Below are 20,975 nucleotides of genomic sequence, written 5' to 3'. Positions count from 1 at the left end.
GTCATACTTAAAATACCCCACTTTGAAATGATAATACCGTCTAATTCAATTCTAATGCTAGTCGTGACCCTCCGTTATAAAGTCTACTCCCTATATATATCCCGCTTCGGTCCAAATCTTTTATGAGTGGTGCATCAGATTCTTAAATTCAGGCAACCAAATGAATAAGAGCAAAAGGTTTATTTAACATATTGATAATTTTACACAACAGAGAATTTTCTATCATTACTAAACTACTAAATTACAAAGTAAAAGAAATCAACATATATTGGACAATAATCAATGCTTCGGAACAATCTTGTTCAAATTCCAGTGGCTCACTTTCTCAGTTCTCTAACCAACAAAACATTTAAGGTATTAGTAAAACAGTTAAAATTAGGTAATGCTACAACATCTTAGACATAATTAACAGTCATCACATATACTAGACATAGCCCTTGGCTTGAAATGTTCACCAACTTTAGTTATATATCACAGTCCTGCCTTAATCTTAATTAGAGTTCTAACTTTCTTGAATGTCCTTGATTCTTAAATTACAAAATTCTTCCTTTCATACAAAACATAATCAAAGGCTTGTACCTTACCGAACTTGAAGATTCATCAGGCTTATCTCTTAATTTCTTGGTTCCTTTTCTCAGCACATTGTCTTCCTTCTATGTTATGGGTGGGAATTTCATCAGCTTAGGTTGGTCCACTTGGAATTACACATCGATCAGCTATGCCTAGAGATTTCTTGGCACGTAGACGAAACTGCATCCATTAGGCTCGCTAGCTAGCCGCTATTTCCCCATGTGTAGCCCGCTGCATAGGAAAACTTCTACCTGCTCATCGTAATGCTTGAAACCGGTGGCGACGTGAACCTCGACCAGGGCACCAGTAGAACTCTGACCACAGAGAGAGAGAAGACATAAGACCTTTCTGGGGGGGGGGGGGTCCAGCCCTTTTATATCAACCCTATCGGCACCCTTCTGCAATACTTAATTTTCACCTGATATGCTATTTTCTTGTACTCGTGGGTCTTGCCTTTCCGTAGCATCTTCCAAGAAGACTTCAGCGCGCCATGTGCCCTACGCATACATGACCGCTTCAGGCATCTCGCTAATCCGCTGTCTCGCCCACGTATTTTGACCTTGTGTTACTAGTTGGTTATATACAATTTACAAACTTTCTATCATTGCTAACAGACAAGATATATATTATTTTCATTGTTAACATACAGTTTAGTAGGAACTTCACACGTGAATACTCACAAAAATTGTCCTAATCACGTTATCTTAAAGTTTTACAGGCTATTTACAATTATATCAAAATACAAGCATTTCTCTTTTATGTGCTTAAGCATGCTCTATGGATGCACGGCCTGGGTACTCCAGAGAGAATCTGAAAGGAGGATATTGGCATTATCCTCCTTTAGAGGAAGTGCTATAGAAAGATCTTGAGAATAAGCTGGATACAGAAAGTGAACAATGAGGAAATAATCAAAAGGAAACTATGTCTATTTGGCCATATATGTAGAATGAACGATGAGAGAAAATTAAAAATGTTGCTATTTGGAATGTTTGAAGGAAAGAACAAAAGAGGAAGACCAAACAGAGAATGGGGTGATGACATCGTCAAATGGTGCAGAAACTCTATACACGAACTGAGTCATCTTGCACAAAATAGAATGCAATGGAAGAATCATATCAAGATGGCAGCAAACACCTACAGGCATTGGGCCCATGGTTGTTGATGACAATGATGATGATTTATCAAAAGCATACTTTCACTGGATGCTATATTCAACAGCAATCAGCTAACCATCCATCACATAAAACTGGAATTATAAAAAATTTACTGCAACATGCTCATACTATTTGTTGTACACCTCAGCTATTACTACAGCAAGAACTCTTAAACATCAAACAATACATAAACTTTAATAAAACTCAGTAGGAGCTTCTCAGAGAGGACCATGCAACAGCTTTTTAATCCTTATAATCCTAGCTCAAATAACAAGGAAACAGTATGTCGAGATCCAATTCTTTACATTTCTGACATGTCAGAATCAATTTCCAGAATTCTTAAGAAATACAATTTAGTGGCTACTTTTCTTCCTATCAACAAATTATCAGCATGGTTTCCATCTTCAAAAGATAAACAGTCTCCTCTAGCTCTCTCTAGTGTTTACCAAGTTCCCTGTAACTGCCATTGTTCTTACTTTGGACAAACTGGATGCTCTGTAGAAAAGAGAATACAAGAACACCAATCTTATATTAGCAACAGTAAATCTGAAAAATCTGGCTTGCAAACAGCATGCTTTCATCCTAAGTTTGAAAAATTACTGTAATAATGTAGAGTAAAATAATTATTTGACATTTTCACCTTACTATGGATTGAAACATGCTTACTTCATCGGTGTCAGTATAAATCGGAATGCTTGTTTAAAGAAAGTGCTGAGGTCTTAACTCACCATCCAAACTTATATCAGAATGACTGCTTCTCTCTATCTAAGGTATGGGAAAGTCTTATTTTAATCATACATCAATATTTTTTTTTAAAAAAAAGCCAATGAATAATTAATATTGCAATATTTCCTCAGTTATACCATTGCCTCATTTTATGTATATAACATTACACAGTGCTTACTTTTTCAAATCACTCCATTGTTCATGTTCTACTTTGTAATTAACTCTTGTCACCACTGATGATAGCCTGTAATATTCAGGGTAAAATATATGGCCATAAATAAAAAGTAGTACTTACTTGTGTTTTTTTTGTGTTAATTTGAAGAAATGCATCTCTACATATCTCAGGTTATTTTACCAGAAAAAGAAAAAATATATAAAAACCAAATTATTTATTATGGAATAAGTATGAAGACAACCAGCAAGTTTGAAAAATTACTGTAAAATTATTATTTGACATTTTCACATTCATATTAAAGTTATCATCAGAAGTACTGTGAACTATCAGTTGATTATCACTTGGATAATATGATTTTAATTTAATAATTAACTTTGTTTCAAAAATTATTTTATTTATTTTTATTATTATTATTTTATTAACTTATTTTATTTCATTAATATATAAAAAGTAAGCCTTGCTGCATAAAAAAGCATAAATGCATACATTTTTTATGCTGCATAAATGCAGCATAAAAAAGTAAGCTTGCTTACTTTTTTATGCAGTTGAATCCAGTTAACTGGGGTAGCCAATCTTAAAGAACAAAACCAAATTGTGACTGTCAGAGTTTTCTTCACTTATTTCGGTCAAAAGACTGCAGCACTCAAGATTATCTCTCTGAGATAATCATTTGTAAATGGTCAGTGGTTTAACAATACAGTACAAGGAGGGCAAAGGTCATCCTGTGCCAAACTACAGCATGTAAGTGACTCATCATTCCTCTCACCAACTCAGGTTACACAGTGCATTACTTTCTAAGGGAGGAAACAGTTTCTAACTTACAGCATTAGTTGCATACACATCATCTTTTATGTTCAGCTAACACCTAATCAGAAAATTGGAGAGATTTTTTTAGTGCTCTATTTTTTGATAATTTTGTTTTTAATTTTATAAAATTTTGGACCCTTACCAAGAAAACAAGAAAACTGAGAAAACACATTTACTATTCTATTATTATTGTACAGTCACCTCCATGAAGCCTGAAGCCTAATGGGAAACTCAAACTATCTACACAATCTACCATACTCAGGGCCGGCAGAAGCGGGCATGCAGAGCATGCAGGCGCCGCTACGAAGGGGGCGCCGTCGCCGGAGCACGGTTCATAAGTTCATTTTGAAGAAACAAAATTTTGATCATAAAAAGAAAAAATTCTTAGAAGGATCAATATTAAAATAAATATAAATAAGGCCGGATACACCGAATAAAAATTTAAAAAAAAATGTATATTGCCACTTCTTTGATCAGCTGGCTGTTTACATTTTTGCAGCGATAGCAGGCTAAATGCTTGCCTGCAGATGTTGTGTCTACTGCAGTCTATCTAAAGTGAAACAGTGAACGGTTTTTATGTGCAGAAACAAATTTTCGTACAAAACATTTGTTGCTAGTTAATCATTCATATGGTATGCATCTCAGTAGGCTACTGACAGTAGCGCAGTGCAGACTATTATTTTGTCTCTGTGTTGTGTTGTGTAATAATTTCTTGTGAGTATAAAATAGAAATGGAATCAAAAATTTAAAAAAAAATTATCCTGTGCACAAAATCCAACTCGATACATCAGAAATTGGAGTTGAAGAACCGTGCACATCATCCAGTTTGCATAAAATACTATTGCAACTATTAAACAAGATAACAAGATGCATGACTTAAGTGAAAAACAGTTAGGAGAAGATTTAGTTGTAGTTGACCACGAAACTAACACATTGTTAGTCTCTGTAAATTTTGAAGATCCAGATGAATGGGGAAATATTGAGTTGTTTTAATTGAAATGGGGCCTGTTCAAAAGAAAAATATAATATATCCCAGAGATACATATGGTCATAAATTTGTCGACACGTATTATAATAGAAAAATGGAAAACAGGGAGCTTATGTCAAGAACACAGCTCATTTATTCCAAAACTTTAAATTCTGTTTTTTGCTTTCGTTGCAAACTTTTCGAACCTACTGAATCAGGTAGTCTTGTAGAAGGTTATAACGATTGGAGAAATGTAAGTACAACTTTGCATAGACATGAGACTAGTTTAACTTACATGAAAAATTTCTTAAAATGGAATTAACTTGATAAAAATTTAAAAAAACAAAACTACTATTGATTGCCAGACTCAAAACATGTATGAAATGGAATAGAAACATTGGACGAGTGTTTTAGAACGCTTAATTGAAATTATAAAATTCTTTGGTAGCCAAAATTTTGCTTTTTGCAGATCATCTGATAAATTATATACAAGGAATAATGGCAATTTTTTAAAATTACTCGAACTGTTTGCGAAGTTTGATCCCATTATGGAAAAGCATGTTGAAAGGGCCCTACAACGAAACAATAGAGTACGCTATTTCAGTAAAGACAGTCAAAATGAAATATTGGAAACTTTAAGTAATGCAATCAGGGATATAATTTTATTATCAATCCGAAAATCTAAATATTATTCCATAATTTTAGACTGCACACCTGATGCAAGTAAAACAGAACAAAACAGTAAACAATAATGGAACAACTGGGAAAATGGACCATTCCCATTGAAGACATGCGAGGTCAAGGGTATGACAATGGGGCAAATATGAAAGGGAAAAAATATGGGCTCCAAAATTTGCTTTTGAACAAAAATCCTCGAGCTTTTTACGTGCCATGTGCTGCTTATATTCTAAATTTAATCATTAACGATGCAGCCAAAGTGAATGCAGATACAATTAGTTTCTTTGCAATTATTCAAGAAATATACAATTTCTTTTCATTCTCTCACAAACGTTGGGCAATCCTTTTAAAGTTCGTAAAAATTTAACACTGAAACAGTCATCTGAAACGCGATGGGAAAGTAAAATTAATGCAATCCGCCCTCTATGATATCAGTTAGGAGAAATTTACGATGCACTTTTTGAAATATTAAATAATGAAAATTTTAATAAATAAACTCAGCATGAAACACAAACATTATGTGTTAAAATAAAGGACTACAAATTTATTTGCTCTCTTATAACTTGGCATGATTTACTTAACAGAATAAACCCTGTGAGTAAAATGCTTCAAGACAAAAATATGAACATTACACTTGCTTTAGAATCTATCGAAAACTTAAAAATATTCTTACAAGAGTATCGATCAAATACAAATTTTAAAGAAGTTCTAAAAACGTCAAAAGAACTGAGTGAAGAGGTGGATGGAGAATAAGAATTTAAAACTGGTACGGAAGTTCGACGACGAAAGAAGACACGACAATTTGACTACGAGTATCATGACGAAATGTCACAATCGGCAGAAGATAAATTTAGAGTGTATGTGTTTTATACACTTCTGGACGTTGCAATGTGTTTGTTAATAGAACGTTTTGAACAACTAAAAACACACATTATGATAATTTCAATTTCTTGTATAGATTACTACAAATTAATAACAAAGATTTTCTGTTGTTCTGTAAAGGTGTTATTTTTTGAATACTTATATTAAATGTTCTAATTATTTCTGAATTATGTTCTTATTTCTCATCTGTCTTGAGTTTCTTTTTCTTCATAAAAGATAGTTCCACTTATAAAAATGATTATACAATTTTTACAAGTTACTAAGAATTTAGTAACTTTTAAATTGCAAGAATTTTTTAAACTTTAGTTCAAATAAATTTTAACTTTAATTAAAATTCATTTTACTTTTGTTAGCGATTCAGGTCAGTGAGAAGGCTATAATCCCTGTATCATTATATTCAACGATTAAAGTGAAGTGGCTTTATCAAAATTTGCTTTAACTTTTGAAAATTTTTTGAATATTCGGGTTTTTAACGATTATCCTGCCTAGTCAACACCCCAGGTTCATTACATTTAGCGAACCAACGTGTGGGTGTTCTGTCAAAATTTATTTAAGAAATTTCAAATAATTAAAATTTTTATTATTGTAAAAGAACCACACATGCTCGGATCGTTACAGGGGCGCTTAGATAGAAATTGCATGCGAGCGGCAAAGATCCTAGTGCCGGCTCTGACCATACCTCTCCTTGAACCCATTAATAGACAAAGTTCTCGTAACTGACTCTGATAATTCATTCCATTCATTCAAACTCTCCATATGAAAAATCTAGTTCTCACATCTCTATTAACCATATTTTTATCAACTTCGAGGATATCCTCTTGTTCTGCCACTTCTACCTGAGTGCTGAAACATTTCCCCTGCATTAATTCTCTAAAAGCATTTAATGTTTCTATCATATCTCCTCTTTTTCGCATATCAACCAACTTCTGCAATCCACAGACCCTCAATCTAACCTCAAAGGAAACATTCCACAGAACAATCGCCATCTTGGTCACTTGCTTCTGGATCCTTTCCACCACAGTAATCCAGATGTGGATGTATCAAGGCCTTATAAAGAGGAATTACAACTTTTTTAAACTCTGCTTCTTAGTGTGTTCTTCAATAGCCAAGTAATCTTAAGAGCTAACTTGGCAACCTTAGCAATATGCCTTCAAAACTTAACCATCACTCCTAAATCCCAAGCTTAATCTATTTCATGGGGGTATAGTTCCATCAATGCGGTACACAGATTGTAATTGAATTATCCCAAAAATGTGTAACTTTACATTTCCCTACATTAAACTGACAGCCATTAACTTTTGTCCATACTGACAGCCTATTTAAATCATCCTGCAAGCTCTCCACATTGTTTTAATTAACTATTACTCTACCCAATTTTGCAGCATCAGCAAATAACTGAATATTTCCTTTCTGATTAAACGTGTGGACAGACTTATGTGTTCGTCGAACATGTTGTTTATTATTTTAACGGTATAATAGAACACAGAAACTAAATAAATAATTAATTTATTAACTTGATGCTGATATTTAGCTGGTATTATAACCAGCATCTTCAGAGCACAAAAACACTGTTTGTCACAATACGTGAGACTAAAACAACATGGTGTACTTAAACAAAATTGTAGCAGCAACACAAAGACTAGAGTCCTGATTTTGGCGCCCTCTATCTGAAAAAAAAAAAAAAACGCTATCATATATTACTAGAGTCCTAGAAAAGTGCTAGTTTTTTCTTAATATGACTGTCTCCCAGATCATCGGCAAGTTAATACAGCCATATTTGTTGAGATTTGGAGTGTGTTTTAGGGCTTCTGTCGCCTCTAAGAACAATCTCTCTGATTTATATGGGTTTCTGTGTAGTACTTTTGTGTTTTTCCAGTTGATCCTGTGTGCAGGGGTATCCAGAGCATGGTCTGCTAGGCCCGACTTCCCATAATGATATTTCCGGACGTATCGTTTATGTTCGCTGATGCGGATATTCACAGTTCTTCCTGTTTGACCGTAGTAGGCTTGATTGCATGAGCAGGGTACTTGGTAGACTCCTGGATGTGATAAAGGAGGAATGCTGTCCTTGGGTGAGCGGATGAGGGTGGCTAATTTGCTACATGGTCTGAATGTAGTGCGTAGTTTATGTTTATTGAGAATTCTTGAGATCTTTTCGGATGTGCCTTTAATGTAAGGGATGGTGACTGTTTTGTTGTAGTTCTCTGTGGTGGATGGTGGGAGGGGTTTCTTAGGAGTGTTTAGTATTTTGTTTATTTTTTGTGGATTGTAGCCGTTGGCCAAGAAGGTGTGGCGTAAGTGAGTCAGTTCAGCAGTAAGAGCCTTGTCATTTGAACAGATTGCTCTCGCTCTATGGGTTAGCGTTTTTAATATGCCATATTGTTGAGAAGGATGATGGTGTGATTGTTTGTGTAAGTATCTGCCTGTATGTGTGGGTTTTCTGAAAACTGAAAACGATAAGGAACCATCTGGGAGACGTGTGATGAGTGTATCCAGGAAGGGCAGACAGTTGTTGGCTTCCAGTTCCATAGTAAAGTGGATTTTTGGATGTTGGCTATTTAAATGTGCTAAGAATGTTTTCAATGTCTCAGGGCCATGTGGCCAAATAGCAAGCACATCATCAACATAGCGTAGCCAAAGTGTTGGTTTGAGAGTGGCTGTATTGATTGCTTGTTTTTCCAGGTGTTCTATGTAAAAGTTGGCTAGGGGGGGAGAAAGGGGGGAGCCCATGGCTGTCCCATCAATTTGTTTGTATATTTTCCCTTTCCATGTGAAATATCCTGCATGTATTGTGAATTTGAATAGTTCAAATATATCAGGGGGGAAGTGTGACTTCAGTAGATTGAGGGTTTCTATTAGTGGTACATTTGTGAATAGTGAAGTGATGTCAAAGCTTACTATTAAGTCTGAGCTTTTTAGGGTGAGGTGTTGTAAGATGCTTTTTAGGTGTGCTGAATTTTTGATAAAGGAGGGAGAATTGTTAGTGAGAGTGGCTAGTAGCTTCGCTAAATGTCTAGCCAGTTTGTATGTGGGACTATTTATACTGTCCACAATTGGGCGTAGGGGTGTGCCTGGTTTGTGAATTTTTGGTGATTCATAGATCCTCGGTGTTTAGCGGTTTTTTTTTTTTTTTTTCAGATATAGGGCACCAAAATCAGGACTCTAGTCTTTGTGTTGCTGCTACAATTTTGTTTAAGTACACCATGTTGTTTTAGTCTCGTGTATTGTGACAAACAGTGTTTTTGTGCTCTGAAGATGCTGGTTATAATACCAGCGAAATATCAGCATCAAGTTAATAAATTAATTATTTACTTAGTTTCTGTGTTCTATTATACTGTTAAAATAATAAACAACATTTCCTTTCAGATTATTTCCAATATCATTTATGTACTTAATTTATTAAATTAATCAGTAATGGTCCTAGCAAGGAACCTTGTGGCACATTACTAGTCACCTGCTTTTGCCTGCGTTCTGCTCTTCCATATACCACTTTTTCATATCTCTCCATCAAAAAAAAGAAAAAAAGCATTGTGGAAGGAATATAATCAAGGTGATCAAGCATCCCCATGAGCAATATAATAAAATCAGATTTTCAGAGAAAATTAGCTAAGCAGGCCAAAGTAATTCCAAAAGAGTTTTTTTCGCTATGTAGCAAGTAAGAGAAAGAATGATTATGGAAAGATAACTTTACACAGTGCTGATGGTAGGACAGTGACAGAGGCAAAAGACATAGTTCAGTTACTAAGTAATTCACTTTGCAAATGAATATCATCTGGGTGGTGACTTTGCAGTTATTGAGATGACAGAAACTGATATGAACATTGAGATAGATGAACTGGAGGTACTCAATATCTTAAAAAATATCAATGTGAATACAGTGGCAGGGGTGGATGATACATCAGCTTTTCTGCTACAAGAAAGTGCAAGTGAACTGGTATTGCCTCTGATGTTGTTTAGTCTAAGTCTCAGCTCTGGCAAGGTTCCAAGGGAGTGGAAAGAGGGTAAGATAGTTCCATTACATAAAGGTGGCTCCAAGACAGTAGTAGAAATTCCAGACCAATTAGAATCTCTGGAGTGGTGGTTTAAGTATTGGAAAAATTGGTTTAAAAGTAAAATTCAGGAAGAGGTGGACAGGAATACGATACCCTATAGGGGCACTGTGGCTTTGTAAAATGTAGGTCCTGCCTCAGTAATTTATTGACATTTTATAATAAGGTGACAGCAAAATGGATAAAGGAAATGGCTACCTTTTTTTCTTATATACTCTCCACAACATTTTCTTTTTTTACAGTTCATGCTTAATGATACAACTCATCCATCTAACTCCACCCAATTTACTCTCCTGACGCTGGGTATACAGTGTGATATTGCTTCCTCCAGATATCCTTTGACTATTCCCTATGCACTGTGAACATTCTTCCCTTGCAGATCTTTATGCTACGGTACCACTTTAGACTGCCTCCTAAGTGTATCATAATCACATGTCTTATAGTTTCACATATTACCCCCTTCTTAACTAGGATTTCCATATGTATTGCTACCTCTCAAGTCAACACCACACGATCACTTTCCCCAATCAGAGGTAATAACCACTTTAGTTATGAACAGGTCTTCTGATCCTAAAACAAGGTACAACACTCTCACACCCCAAATCCCCTCCATCACATTCTGCTTCAAGTAATTATCTCTCAGTAAGCATATAAATTCCATTTCTTATCTGCCAAGTTCTTCCAATACATATCATTCAATCTTTACTGGCCAAAGTGCATGACTTTACTCTTAGCAAAAATTAACTGACATCCCTATTCTACCAAAAACACAAACCTATTAAAATCCTCTTGTAACAACACTATATCAGAGCTCATTACATTAGAGGAATCAACCATTTTGAGATAAATAACTTTAACTGCAATAAAATTATCTTTTACATTTCAACATTTACATTAAGATCATTTTCAGGGATGTATATGTGAGGGAGAATCCAATAAATATGAGATTATGCACAATCGCCAAGAATTATGAATAACTGCCAAACATATTGGAAAATATGGTTAACATCTGTAAATTCATCAATATCATCAGTCATTATGTATATTATCCAATATGCTTTGCATAGAAGGAAGGAACAGAGATCATCAATAGTGATAAGCACAAATGACTTGGATAGTGAGACAAAAAAATATGGAAAGGGATTTGATGAAGTTGTTGCAGGAGGTGAATAATAGTATCATTGGGAAAGTGGTTAGATTGTTGTGCAAATATGACAGTAGTGAACTGAGAAGAGCCATCAAAAGTATTCATTAATACTTCAGATAGAAAAAACTATCAGAAAACTGAAATATGGAAGATCAGCTGAAGAAGATGATCTATGGCCAGAAATGCTCAATATGCAGTTTTAAAAGTTGCCAATGGCCACAATGCATAATTAAAAGAAGGTCTGGTTAGAAGCTTGAATTTCAGGTGACTGGAGTAGAATTTCCATAGTATCCACCAATGAAAGAGGAAATAAAGTGGAATATGAGAATTACAGAGAAATTTCCCTACTGAGTGGTCCAGGTAAGATTTATGCAAGCATACATGAATAGAACATGGGATCCTATATACCCTAGGGTACTTTATAAATGGAACATTGCCTTTAAGTGAATGCAGGAACTTATATATCATAAGGAGTGGTTTAAAAGTAGTTCTAATGTTAACTGTCTTAAAAGATGTGCTATATGTCGTCATTTCACCCATGTAAGGTAAAGAAATGGTGCCCTTGTAATTAATTTCTGGAGATACACAAACCAGTTTATCAGGGAATAATAGTTTGTTTAATAACCTTTTGGAACAGCAATTTAGAAGTTATTGGAGAACAAAATGTAGATTTTTCTTTCTTTCTTTCTTTTTCTCATTGTTCTTAATAATTTTGAAAGCCTAGTTCTTTAAGAATGTAATGATACCTAACTTTTGTTGAGGATACTGAAATGAGCTGGCATGTAGATATCACTTCTAAATGGCTATTAAAGAAGGTTATTAAACAATTTGTTATTCTTTGATAAACCAGTTCATGCATCTCCAGAAATTTGTTACAAGAGCATTATTCCTTTACCTTACACATACATGGAATGACAAGACAGATAGCACATCTTTTAAGAATCTTTAACATCTGAACTACCTTTAAACTAGTCCACATCTTACAGAACTTTCTACATTTGCCTAAGGACAGCCTTCCATTTATAAAATACCCTGGAGTATATAGGATCCCATGTTCTCCTAGCAAGCTTTACATCAGATCAGGCAAGATCATGTATGCAACTTGGAACATAAAAGGAAAGAAAAAAGTGGTCTCACTGCTCCAAACATCATGGTATGGATTGACTGTTCACTTTCATGCCATACCTAAAAGACAACTTTTTCACTTGAATGTCTAAGAGGAGGAATTCTTTTGAAGTGATTTATTCACACAGCACCTTGAAAAGAAACCATGATCTTATACTTCACGATATCTGGAAGTCTCTTATTTTTTTGTGTAACACACAATGCTTCTTGTAAAATGCATTTTCACTTGGTTACAATTATATTTGACAAGAAAATATGTTCTTGTTTAATCCTTTACCCTAGTGTAAGCAAACAAAGTTTGCAAGAGAAGTATCTTCATGACTAAGCTACTTATAGAGGCTATGGACTTCTCATCAATTGCTTTAGTATTGCATAATGCAAGCACACTTCCATTTGAAAGTATATAATGCACTAAGCAGAGAGTCAGTACCCAGACTGGTTTCAACCTTAATTTGAGGTCTCATCAGTGGAAGCCAGATCCAGAAGAGATACCCAGGCTGAATTAATGCAGAATTCATATATTATCCACATAGAGGAGTAAAGAGGTGGATCACCTTATCCTTAAAATACTCTAAATTATATATAGTTGTAGAAATTTTTCATGGTGACAAAGTAAATTATACCTGAGAATAAATTATATTCTTGTTTAACCCTTTACCTGAGTATAAACAAACAAAGTTTGCTTTGAAGTGTCTTCATGACTAGGCTACTTGTGTATAAAGGTTATTGACTTCACATCAACTACCTAGTACTGCCAGCCTGGTTGGCCAAGTATCTGCTCTCCAACCAAAAGGCTGCAGGTGAAAATCCTACCATGGGCATGGATGTTTGTGATTTCTGTGAGAATACTAGTGGTGGTGGTCGGCGGTAGATGGTGTTGGTGTAGATGATGATGATTGTAGTTGCAGTTGGTGGAGTGGTGGAGGCAGAGAGTTGTAGAGTAGGTGCCTTCCCTCGATGAGTCGTTGGACTCCCTGGAGGTGTCACATAATAAAAATAAATTTCAAAACTGGTCTGGGTAGTGCCTTCTTCTTAATGTACAGCATTATACACTTGCAAAGGGAGGTGTGCTTTGCATTATGTGATACTAAGGCAGTTGATGTGAAGTCAAGAGTCTCTGAGATACTTAATGTGCAAACTTTGTTTGCTTATCCCTAAGTAAAGGATTAAACAAGAATATAATTTCTTGTCAAATATAATATATAAGAATGCAGTTATGGCAGTAACTACCTACAGGCTTTACGTAACAATACACAGATTGCACATGGTGTATCTAATGACATGCACGAATAGCTATTATGTTAATAATTAGGTTATTTTAAAAAACCACCAGTTTAGTGTTTCAGATCTGTTTGTATGTTCTCTAGTGCATTTCTTGACAATTCTGTCAGCTAATTAGATAGTAAAACATATTGATGCTAATCTAATTCCTTGAAATAAATCTATGAGCCTTATCCCACATTATTTATTTTTGTGACTCTAGAATGTTCTTGTAGTTATCAAGTATCACCATCTGAGATATTAAACTCTGCTCTTTTCTTTATGAAAATGATGATATTCATCTTAATAAGTCCTGAGTAAATTCAGGACTCTTTGAATGAGTTGAATAATTTCTGCAACAAATTTGGCTAGTAAAATGAGCAATACAAAGATGAAAACCAGGAATGCTGTCAGGAATAAAGAAAAAATCAACTACTATTCTCAATGAAGAATTTACTGAATAAGGAAAACATTTGATCTATTTATTTACAATTTTTAGTGAAGATAATAAATTAAATATTATTGTTAATTTCTTCATAGAGTGAAAGACTTATTGTGGAAGGTCATCAGACAAGGAATTCCACTCATTAACCACTCTCCATAAAAACAAATAAAGAAATAAATAAAAAATCTGTTCTTCCCTTCCCATAGTGAAACTACTACCTCGCTAATGATATGCTGGTTTTTACAACCTTTTATGGATGGGAAAAGTATAAATAAGCATAAACAGACAGATACTATAAATTAAAAACACCAACATCAGTTAAATAGTTTGTATTACTTACCATTAAAGCACCGTGTACTCCACTACCTCTCAAGTTAGGGGCATACTCAGATAAGTCAACAGTTCTTAACCACTCCATTACTCTGTGATTTGTCCATAATGCTACATCATCAGGAGAATGGTTTTTTATCTATGATCAAAATTGAAACTATCTGATTTAATATTTTTCAAAGATCATTATTACACAATCTTCTAACAAAACAATCTTTATCAAAGATTCATATCATTACACATAAAAATATTAAAAAGTAAAAAAATAACTACTAACAAAAAATTACAGGGATAGACAACCAACACTTCCTGGAATTTGTATAAGAAAATTTGGAATGCCAGTACTGTGCGACCACAGATGCGAGACCCCTTGACACTTCTGTGCATGGCAGCAGAAGGCAAATCCATTCCGATAATAAGGTAATCAATGTGTTTAGTGGGATGAGTGTTTATTATTATAGGTCGGAAAATTAGCCTTTCTTTTATGAAAATTCTAGTTTTTAAAGTGGTAACTATTTTGCTTGTACAATAGTTGGAAAATTTACGTATAATGCACGTGATTTCGCATGTTGATAATGAATTCATACATTGCCTTATTCCTTTCTCCCCTTCAACATGAATTGACTCTTTGTACATTGCCAGGAGAGGGTCTTGCATCTATGGTCAGACAGTACCACTATGCAATGCTCAACTGTATAGTTACTGTGTTTTAATTTTATGTCTTTTTTTCCTTCATATCATATTTCACATCCAAGATAACTGAAAGTATTTATCTGTTCTATTATTTTATAATTAATATAAAATTAAAAATGGGAGGAATCTTTATCTGGATGATTTTCAATTGAAGGCGAGTTAGCCGATCTCATAAGGAGGTAGCAGGGTTTTTTCTCCTGGAAACTTGGGTTTTTCATCCTGCATACAGACAAATCGGCCCTTCAGAACACACACAATTTACAGACAAAAAATATTAGTTGGGTGGTGGAGGTGGGCGGTAGATGAAGATGATTTGTAGTAGAGGTTCAGTGTAGTGGTTGAGACAGTTGTTAGTGTCCTCCTGCGACGAGTGTTCGGACTCCTTGGAGGCGTCAGGAATAATAATAATAATAACTATTTTACTTCAAACTGGAGTTTGTCCTCAAAATGCCATTGTTTTAGTTTTATCTATGGATATTTTCATTACAAACTGTTCTTTATAACATTTAAATTATATATTGCTCTTTGTAAATTGTCTTCCTTATCTGATATTATTACCTGATCATCTGCAAATAATAGTGTATTTATTTTGTTATTCCAGGAAGTTTCTATACCCAGATTTCAATATTTATATTAATGAAAATTAATATAAATATTGAAAAGTGTTGGAGACAGAGGCCATCCTTGTCTTACTCCTTGGTTTATAGATTGTTTTTCAGACATTTTTCATTTATTTTTATTTCATTATCTTTGTATATTTCAATATTGCATGTAGTGCAATATTTATTAGATATATTATTCTTTGTAATATATCAAACAGTATATATCTTTTTACTTTGTCAAATGCTTTTTCGTAATCTATAAAGAGAAGAGAAGAGGAGTTTCTAATTAAATTCTCTTCTTTTTTCTATAAGTAGTTTTAAACAAAAAGCTGCATCCATTATAAAAGCATCCTTTAACAAAAGTCCATTTTGACATTCTAATAATATTTTTTCACTGTATATTTTCAATTTTTAGTTAAGTATTCTACTATATATTTTGTAGCATTTATTCAATAGACTAATATTGTATGCCAACAGATGCGAGACCCTTCGACACTTCTGTGCATTTGAAAAGGAAAATCGATTCTGATATTAGGGTAATCAATATTTTGTGGGATGAGCATTTATTATTATACGTTGGAAAATTAGCTTTTCTTTTATGAAAATTATAGTTCTTAAAGTGATAACTATTTTGCTTGTACAACAGTCAGAAAATTTATGTATAAAGCAAGTGATTTCGCATGTTGGTGACCAACTGGTACATCCTTTATTTCTTTCTCCCCTTCAGCATGAATTGACTATTCTTGGCACACTGCCAGCCTAGGTTCTGTGAAGTGTGGGCATACAATACCTCTGTAATTAGCAAGTAATATTTTGTGAGATGAGCATTTATTATTATACAATGGAAAATTAGCCTTTCTTTTATGAAAATTATAGTTCTTAAAGTGATAACTATTTTGCTTGTACAACAGTTGGAAAATTTATGTATAAAGCAAGTGATTTCGCATGTTGGTGACAAACTGGTACATCCTTTATTTCTTTCTCCCCTTCAGCATGAATTGGCTATTCTTGGCACATTGTCAGACTAGGTTCTGTGAAGTGTGGGCATACAATACCTCTGTAATTAGCAAGTTTTGTTTTATCCTCTTTTTTAAATATAGGTATTACTATACTTGTATTCCATTCTATTGGTATTTGTCCATTTGTATATTTATTTAAAAATTTTAATAATCTCTGATGAAATTTTTTTCCAGTAAATTTATACAGTTCGGAGTTTATCTCATCTTCTCCTGCTGATTTGCCATATTTTATTTTACTTAGGTTGTCATTTAATTCTTTCATTGTTATTATATCATTTAAAGCATAGGTGGCCAACAGCAGGCCTGCAGCCGCATGCAGCCTGTAATGTGATTTTGTGCAGCCCGTGGCAGGATAAAAGCTATATTAAATTATATGTATTATCAGTTTAGCTATTAGTTTCAACCACAGATTTTCTGACTGATATACTAGTTATATTCGTTATTTCTGATGGTGGAAACAATTTATATTCTCAACAAGGAATCAAAATTCTTTAAAAAGATTACTCAATTTATAAAATCTACTGCTTCTCCGTGCAAGTTGTAGTAGTGGGAGTGGTAGATTTCTATGTGCTCCATAGTAACACATCATTGAAAGTCACTTGTTCTGCTCTAGTTACAGTGATCAGTTTCAAGTATTTTATATTGTTCTCCCAGTAGTAAAATGATTTAACAAATATAGTAATTCAATACATATAACTATTGCCTTCAAAAATGCAGAGTTTATTTAAGTTCTGTCTAAAAGTGTGCGGCCCGTGATGCTACCACTCATCATATATTGGCCCTTGTATAGAATGAAGTTGGCCACGCCTGATTTAAAGCATTTTGTAAGTTATTGGTGTAATTTTTTTTTTTATGCTAATATTATCTGTCCAGATATCTGTGAAGTAATCCAAGAATTCTTTTACATCTATTTTGCAATTTATATTTGCATTTTCTTTTATATCTGCATTCATTTGCTTTAGTATTTTATACACATTAGGTCTTATTTTGAATATGTCATATCCTAGATAAGCTACACATTTTTTCTAGCTTTCTCTGTGTCTCTTTCTGGTTTCTCTTTTGGCTATTGCTCGTCTTTTTTTTTTATATAAATTCAATTTCATCTTGTTTATACCAATTAATCATCTTTTAAAGGCCAGTTTTTTGTTTTCAACTATTGTTTTTATTTCATTGTCCCATATATATGCAATTTTTTATTTTTGTGATTTTTTTGTGTGTTCCTAGACTTTCATATGCTGCTGATGTAATAATTTCTTTTATATTATTCCATCCTTTCTCGATGTCTTCATTTTCTTATATTTTTTCTAAGTAGTTATTAATCCTCTGTTGGTATAAATTTTTTATACTTGAATCATTTAAAAGTCTTACTTTGTAATTAGATTTTATTTCTCTAGTTTGCTTATTTTTTTGTAACCAGTTTGGCGGAAACCATAGTTTTGCCTGCACTAAATAGTGATCTGTGTCAATTTCTAGCCCTCTTCTGACTAACATCTAGGAAGAAGTTTACTGCTTTTTCATTTGCTATAAAGTAGTCTATTATTGATTTTTATCCTCATGCACAGCATATATACTTATACATATTTTTATGTTTGTAGAATGTATTCATTATTTTTAAATTATTATATAATCAATGAGTCACTTTCCATTTTTGTTTACTGTTGGTTCTCCAAATTTTGTTATATTATTATTAATTTTTTTCATATATTCCTTGTAACTGTTTGTAAAAGTAATAATTTTCTTCTTCTTTTCCTTCTTCAGAGGCATACACTCCAACAACTGTTAAAATTTTCTTTATTTAATTTTAATCGCACTTCTAATATTCTTTCATTCTGATATGTATAATGAGTTATATTTGCTTTAATTGATTTATGGATCCAAATCATTACACCAGCTTTTCACGTATTTGTTTGTCCAACAAACTATATATCATACTGTCTAGCACTATACAATATTCAGTGATTGCACAGGCATATGCTGCATGTCAGGAATGCCTCTGTTTTGGGATTGATCTCAGCCTGCAACAGCCCCCCAGCTAGGAAGTATCAACTTCTGACTAATACCTTACCTCAGGGTCCAAATGCAAACAATAGTTTCCTGGACACTACAAGCCAAACGTAGTCTGGGTCAACAAGGTTCATGTTAATAGCTTAGTCAGAGGGCTATTTCGAAAAGCCCACTACAATCTCCAAATCATTTCAGTCATCTTAAAAATAAAGAAAACAACCAAACAAGAACACTGAGAACTGCCTAACTATCTTCCATTTAAACATCGAGGGATTTAGTACATCAAAAGATGTACTTTGAGTTGCCGCTAGAGGGATTTGTAGTCTGTAGTTTATTGAAAGCTCCTGATAAGATAAGTGTTATTTTAAGTTATCATTGACAAATTTACTTGAATATTACATAGTTTTGTTTGCTTTGTGTATCTTAGTTTTTGGTGTTTCAATTATTAATTTGATAAAATATGATAGAAGTGAGTATGGCTTCCGTAAGAAGGAAAATGGCGGCTAGTAATAATGGTTCGCCATCTTTATTCAATAACTGTAATATAAAGGAGATTATTCAGATAGTACATTTTGCAGTGTACTATCCGCGAAATGTAAGGTTTGCGGAGTGCGGTTGGAGTATGGTTAGATGATAATAAAGGAGTGAATGTGTGTAGAAAATGTAAGGAAAATGAGGAATTAAAGTGTATTTCAGGTCGTCAGTGTGATATTTTTGTCAAACTTCAGAATGAAGAAAATAGTGATATGACATGAAATGGTGAGGTTATACCAGAGAACTGCGAGGGCGTGAATGTAGAAAGTGTGAATGATGGTATTAATACAGAGCAAATTAATGGTTTAACAGAAAATAAAAAAGATGAGATAGATGCAATGAGTGAGATCGCGTTGTTGAGCGGTCTCAGTCGGTCATACAAAAAGCAAAGCAGCAGCTAGAGCATATGACAAAAGTCTACTGAGTGTACCAGCCAATAATAAAAAGTATGATAGAAAAAATAAGAGTGTGAACGTAAACAAACTGAAGGAGAGAGTGCTGTATGGTGATTCGTTAGTACGAGGTGTTAGTAGAGGAATCGTACCAACCTGGTGTGACTATCAAGGACATAACTGAGTCTATTAGAGAGCAAAAGGAAAGGGTAAAAGAAATGATTGTTGTGGCAGGTACGAATGATTTGAAAGGAGATAAAATGGAAATGATAGAGGACCTGAATGAATTGTTTGAGATAGCAAAAGAAAAGAGTGAGAGAGTTAGGATGATTAGTCTTTTGCCATGGTATGACAGTGAAGTGTTTAAAAGGAGGGCCAAAATTGCAAATGACTTTATGGACATGTGGAATGAGTTCGATGGGCGAAAGGATTTACATAAGATGGATGGCTTGCATTTGAATGGATTCACTGGGGAGACTTGAAAAAGTGTTGTTGAATGAAGTGGATGTGAAGAATCAGGGAAATTAGATTTATTAAGGGGGGGGGGAGTAGAGATGCAGACCTTTTAGGAAGGCAGTTGAGTGTATGAATGAGTATAATATGCCTGAGCGAATAAGGACAACAAATCAGAATTGGATAGTTAGTATAAGGCATCAAGGTAGGGATAGGGCTAATGGGGGTCTGAAATTCATGTACACTAATGCTAGGAGTATTAGGAACAAGAAGGAAGAATTTTTGGCCATTGTTGGCACTTCCAGACCACAGGTTATTGGCATTAGTGAAACATGGCTGACTGTAGATGACATAGCTAGTGGGATTGAATGTGATGGGTATAGTGTGTTCAGGAATGACAGGGAGAATAAAATGGGGGGAAGATTGTTATTGATGATAGCTGATAAGCTACATCCAAGGAGAATAGAAGTTGAATTGCAGGATAGAGAAAAGAGCATATTTGAGGCCATTTGGTGTGAGATTGAGGCTAGCAGAACAAAATATACAATTGGGTGCTGCTATAGACCAGGTGATGGAAAAGATGGTGGAGATAGTATGCACAAGCAAATAGAAGAAATGAGTGGAAGGAGGGTAATTATTATGGGAGATTTCAACTATGGTAACATTGATTGGAAGGAGGAGAGGACACATGGAAGGAAGGAAACGGATTTTATGTGGTTATTAAGGGATAACTATCTGCGACAGCATGTAATGGAAAATACTAGGGGTCAGAGAGTGCTTGACCAAGTAATTGCATCTGAGGATTTGGCTGTAACAAATATGACCACATTGCCACGAATTGGTGAGAGTGATCATAGGGTCTTGACTTGGGAGGTGGCTAAAGGTGTGGAATTTACAATTAAGACAGGGTACATGTGGAATTATTGGACTTGTGAGTATGACAAGCTTAGGAGTTTGATTGGT

General features: G+C 34.2%; 1 protein-coding gene across 4 annotated transcripts in view; it reads right to left on the bottom strand.

Moving 5' to 3' along the window:
• Window positions 1-20,975, bottom strand: part of LOC150092525 (liprin-beta-1-like) — a 494,640-nt gene that overhangs the window by 53,497 nt on the left and 420,168 nt on the right. For all 4 annotated transcript variants that reach the window (XM_090414366.1, XM_090414364.1, XM_090414365.1 and 1 more), the window contains one exon: window positions 14,326-14,454. In XM_090414366.1, the coding sequence (XP_090270492.1) occupies window positions 14,326-14,454 (129 nt within the window). The remainder of the gene's footprint in view (window positions 1-14,325; window positions 14,455-20,975) is intronic.

This window comes from Typopeltis vanoorti, chromosome 25 (genome assembly GCF_054136105.1).
Source record: "Typopeltis vanoorti isolate ZY-2024b chromosome 25, IOZ_Tvanoo_1.0, whole genome shotgun sequence".
In the NCBI taxonomy this organism is placed as follows: Eukaryota; Metazoa; Arthropoda; class Arachnida; order Uropygi; family Thelyphonidae; genus Typopeltis; species Typopeltis vanoorti.
This window is presented reverse-complemented; position numbering and strand designations above follow the sequence as displayed.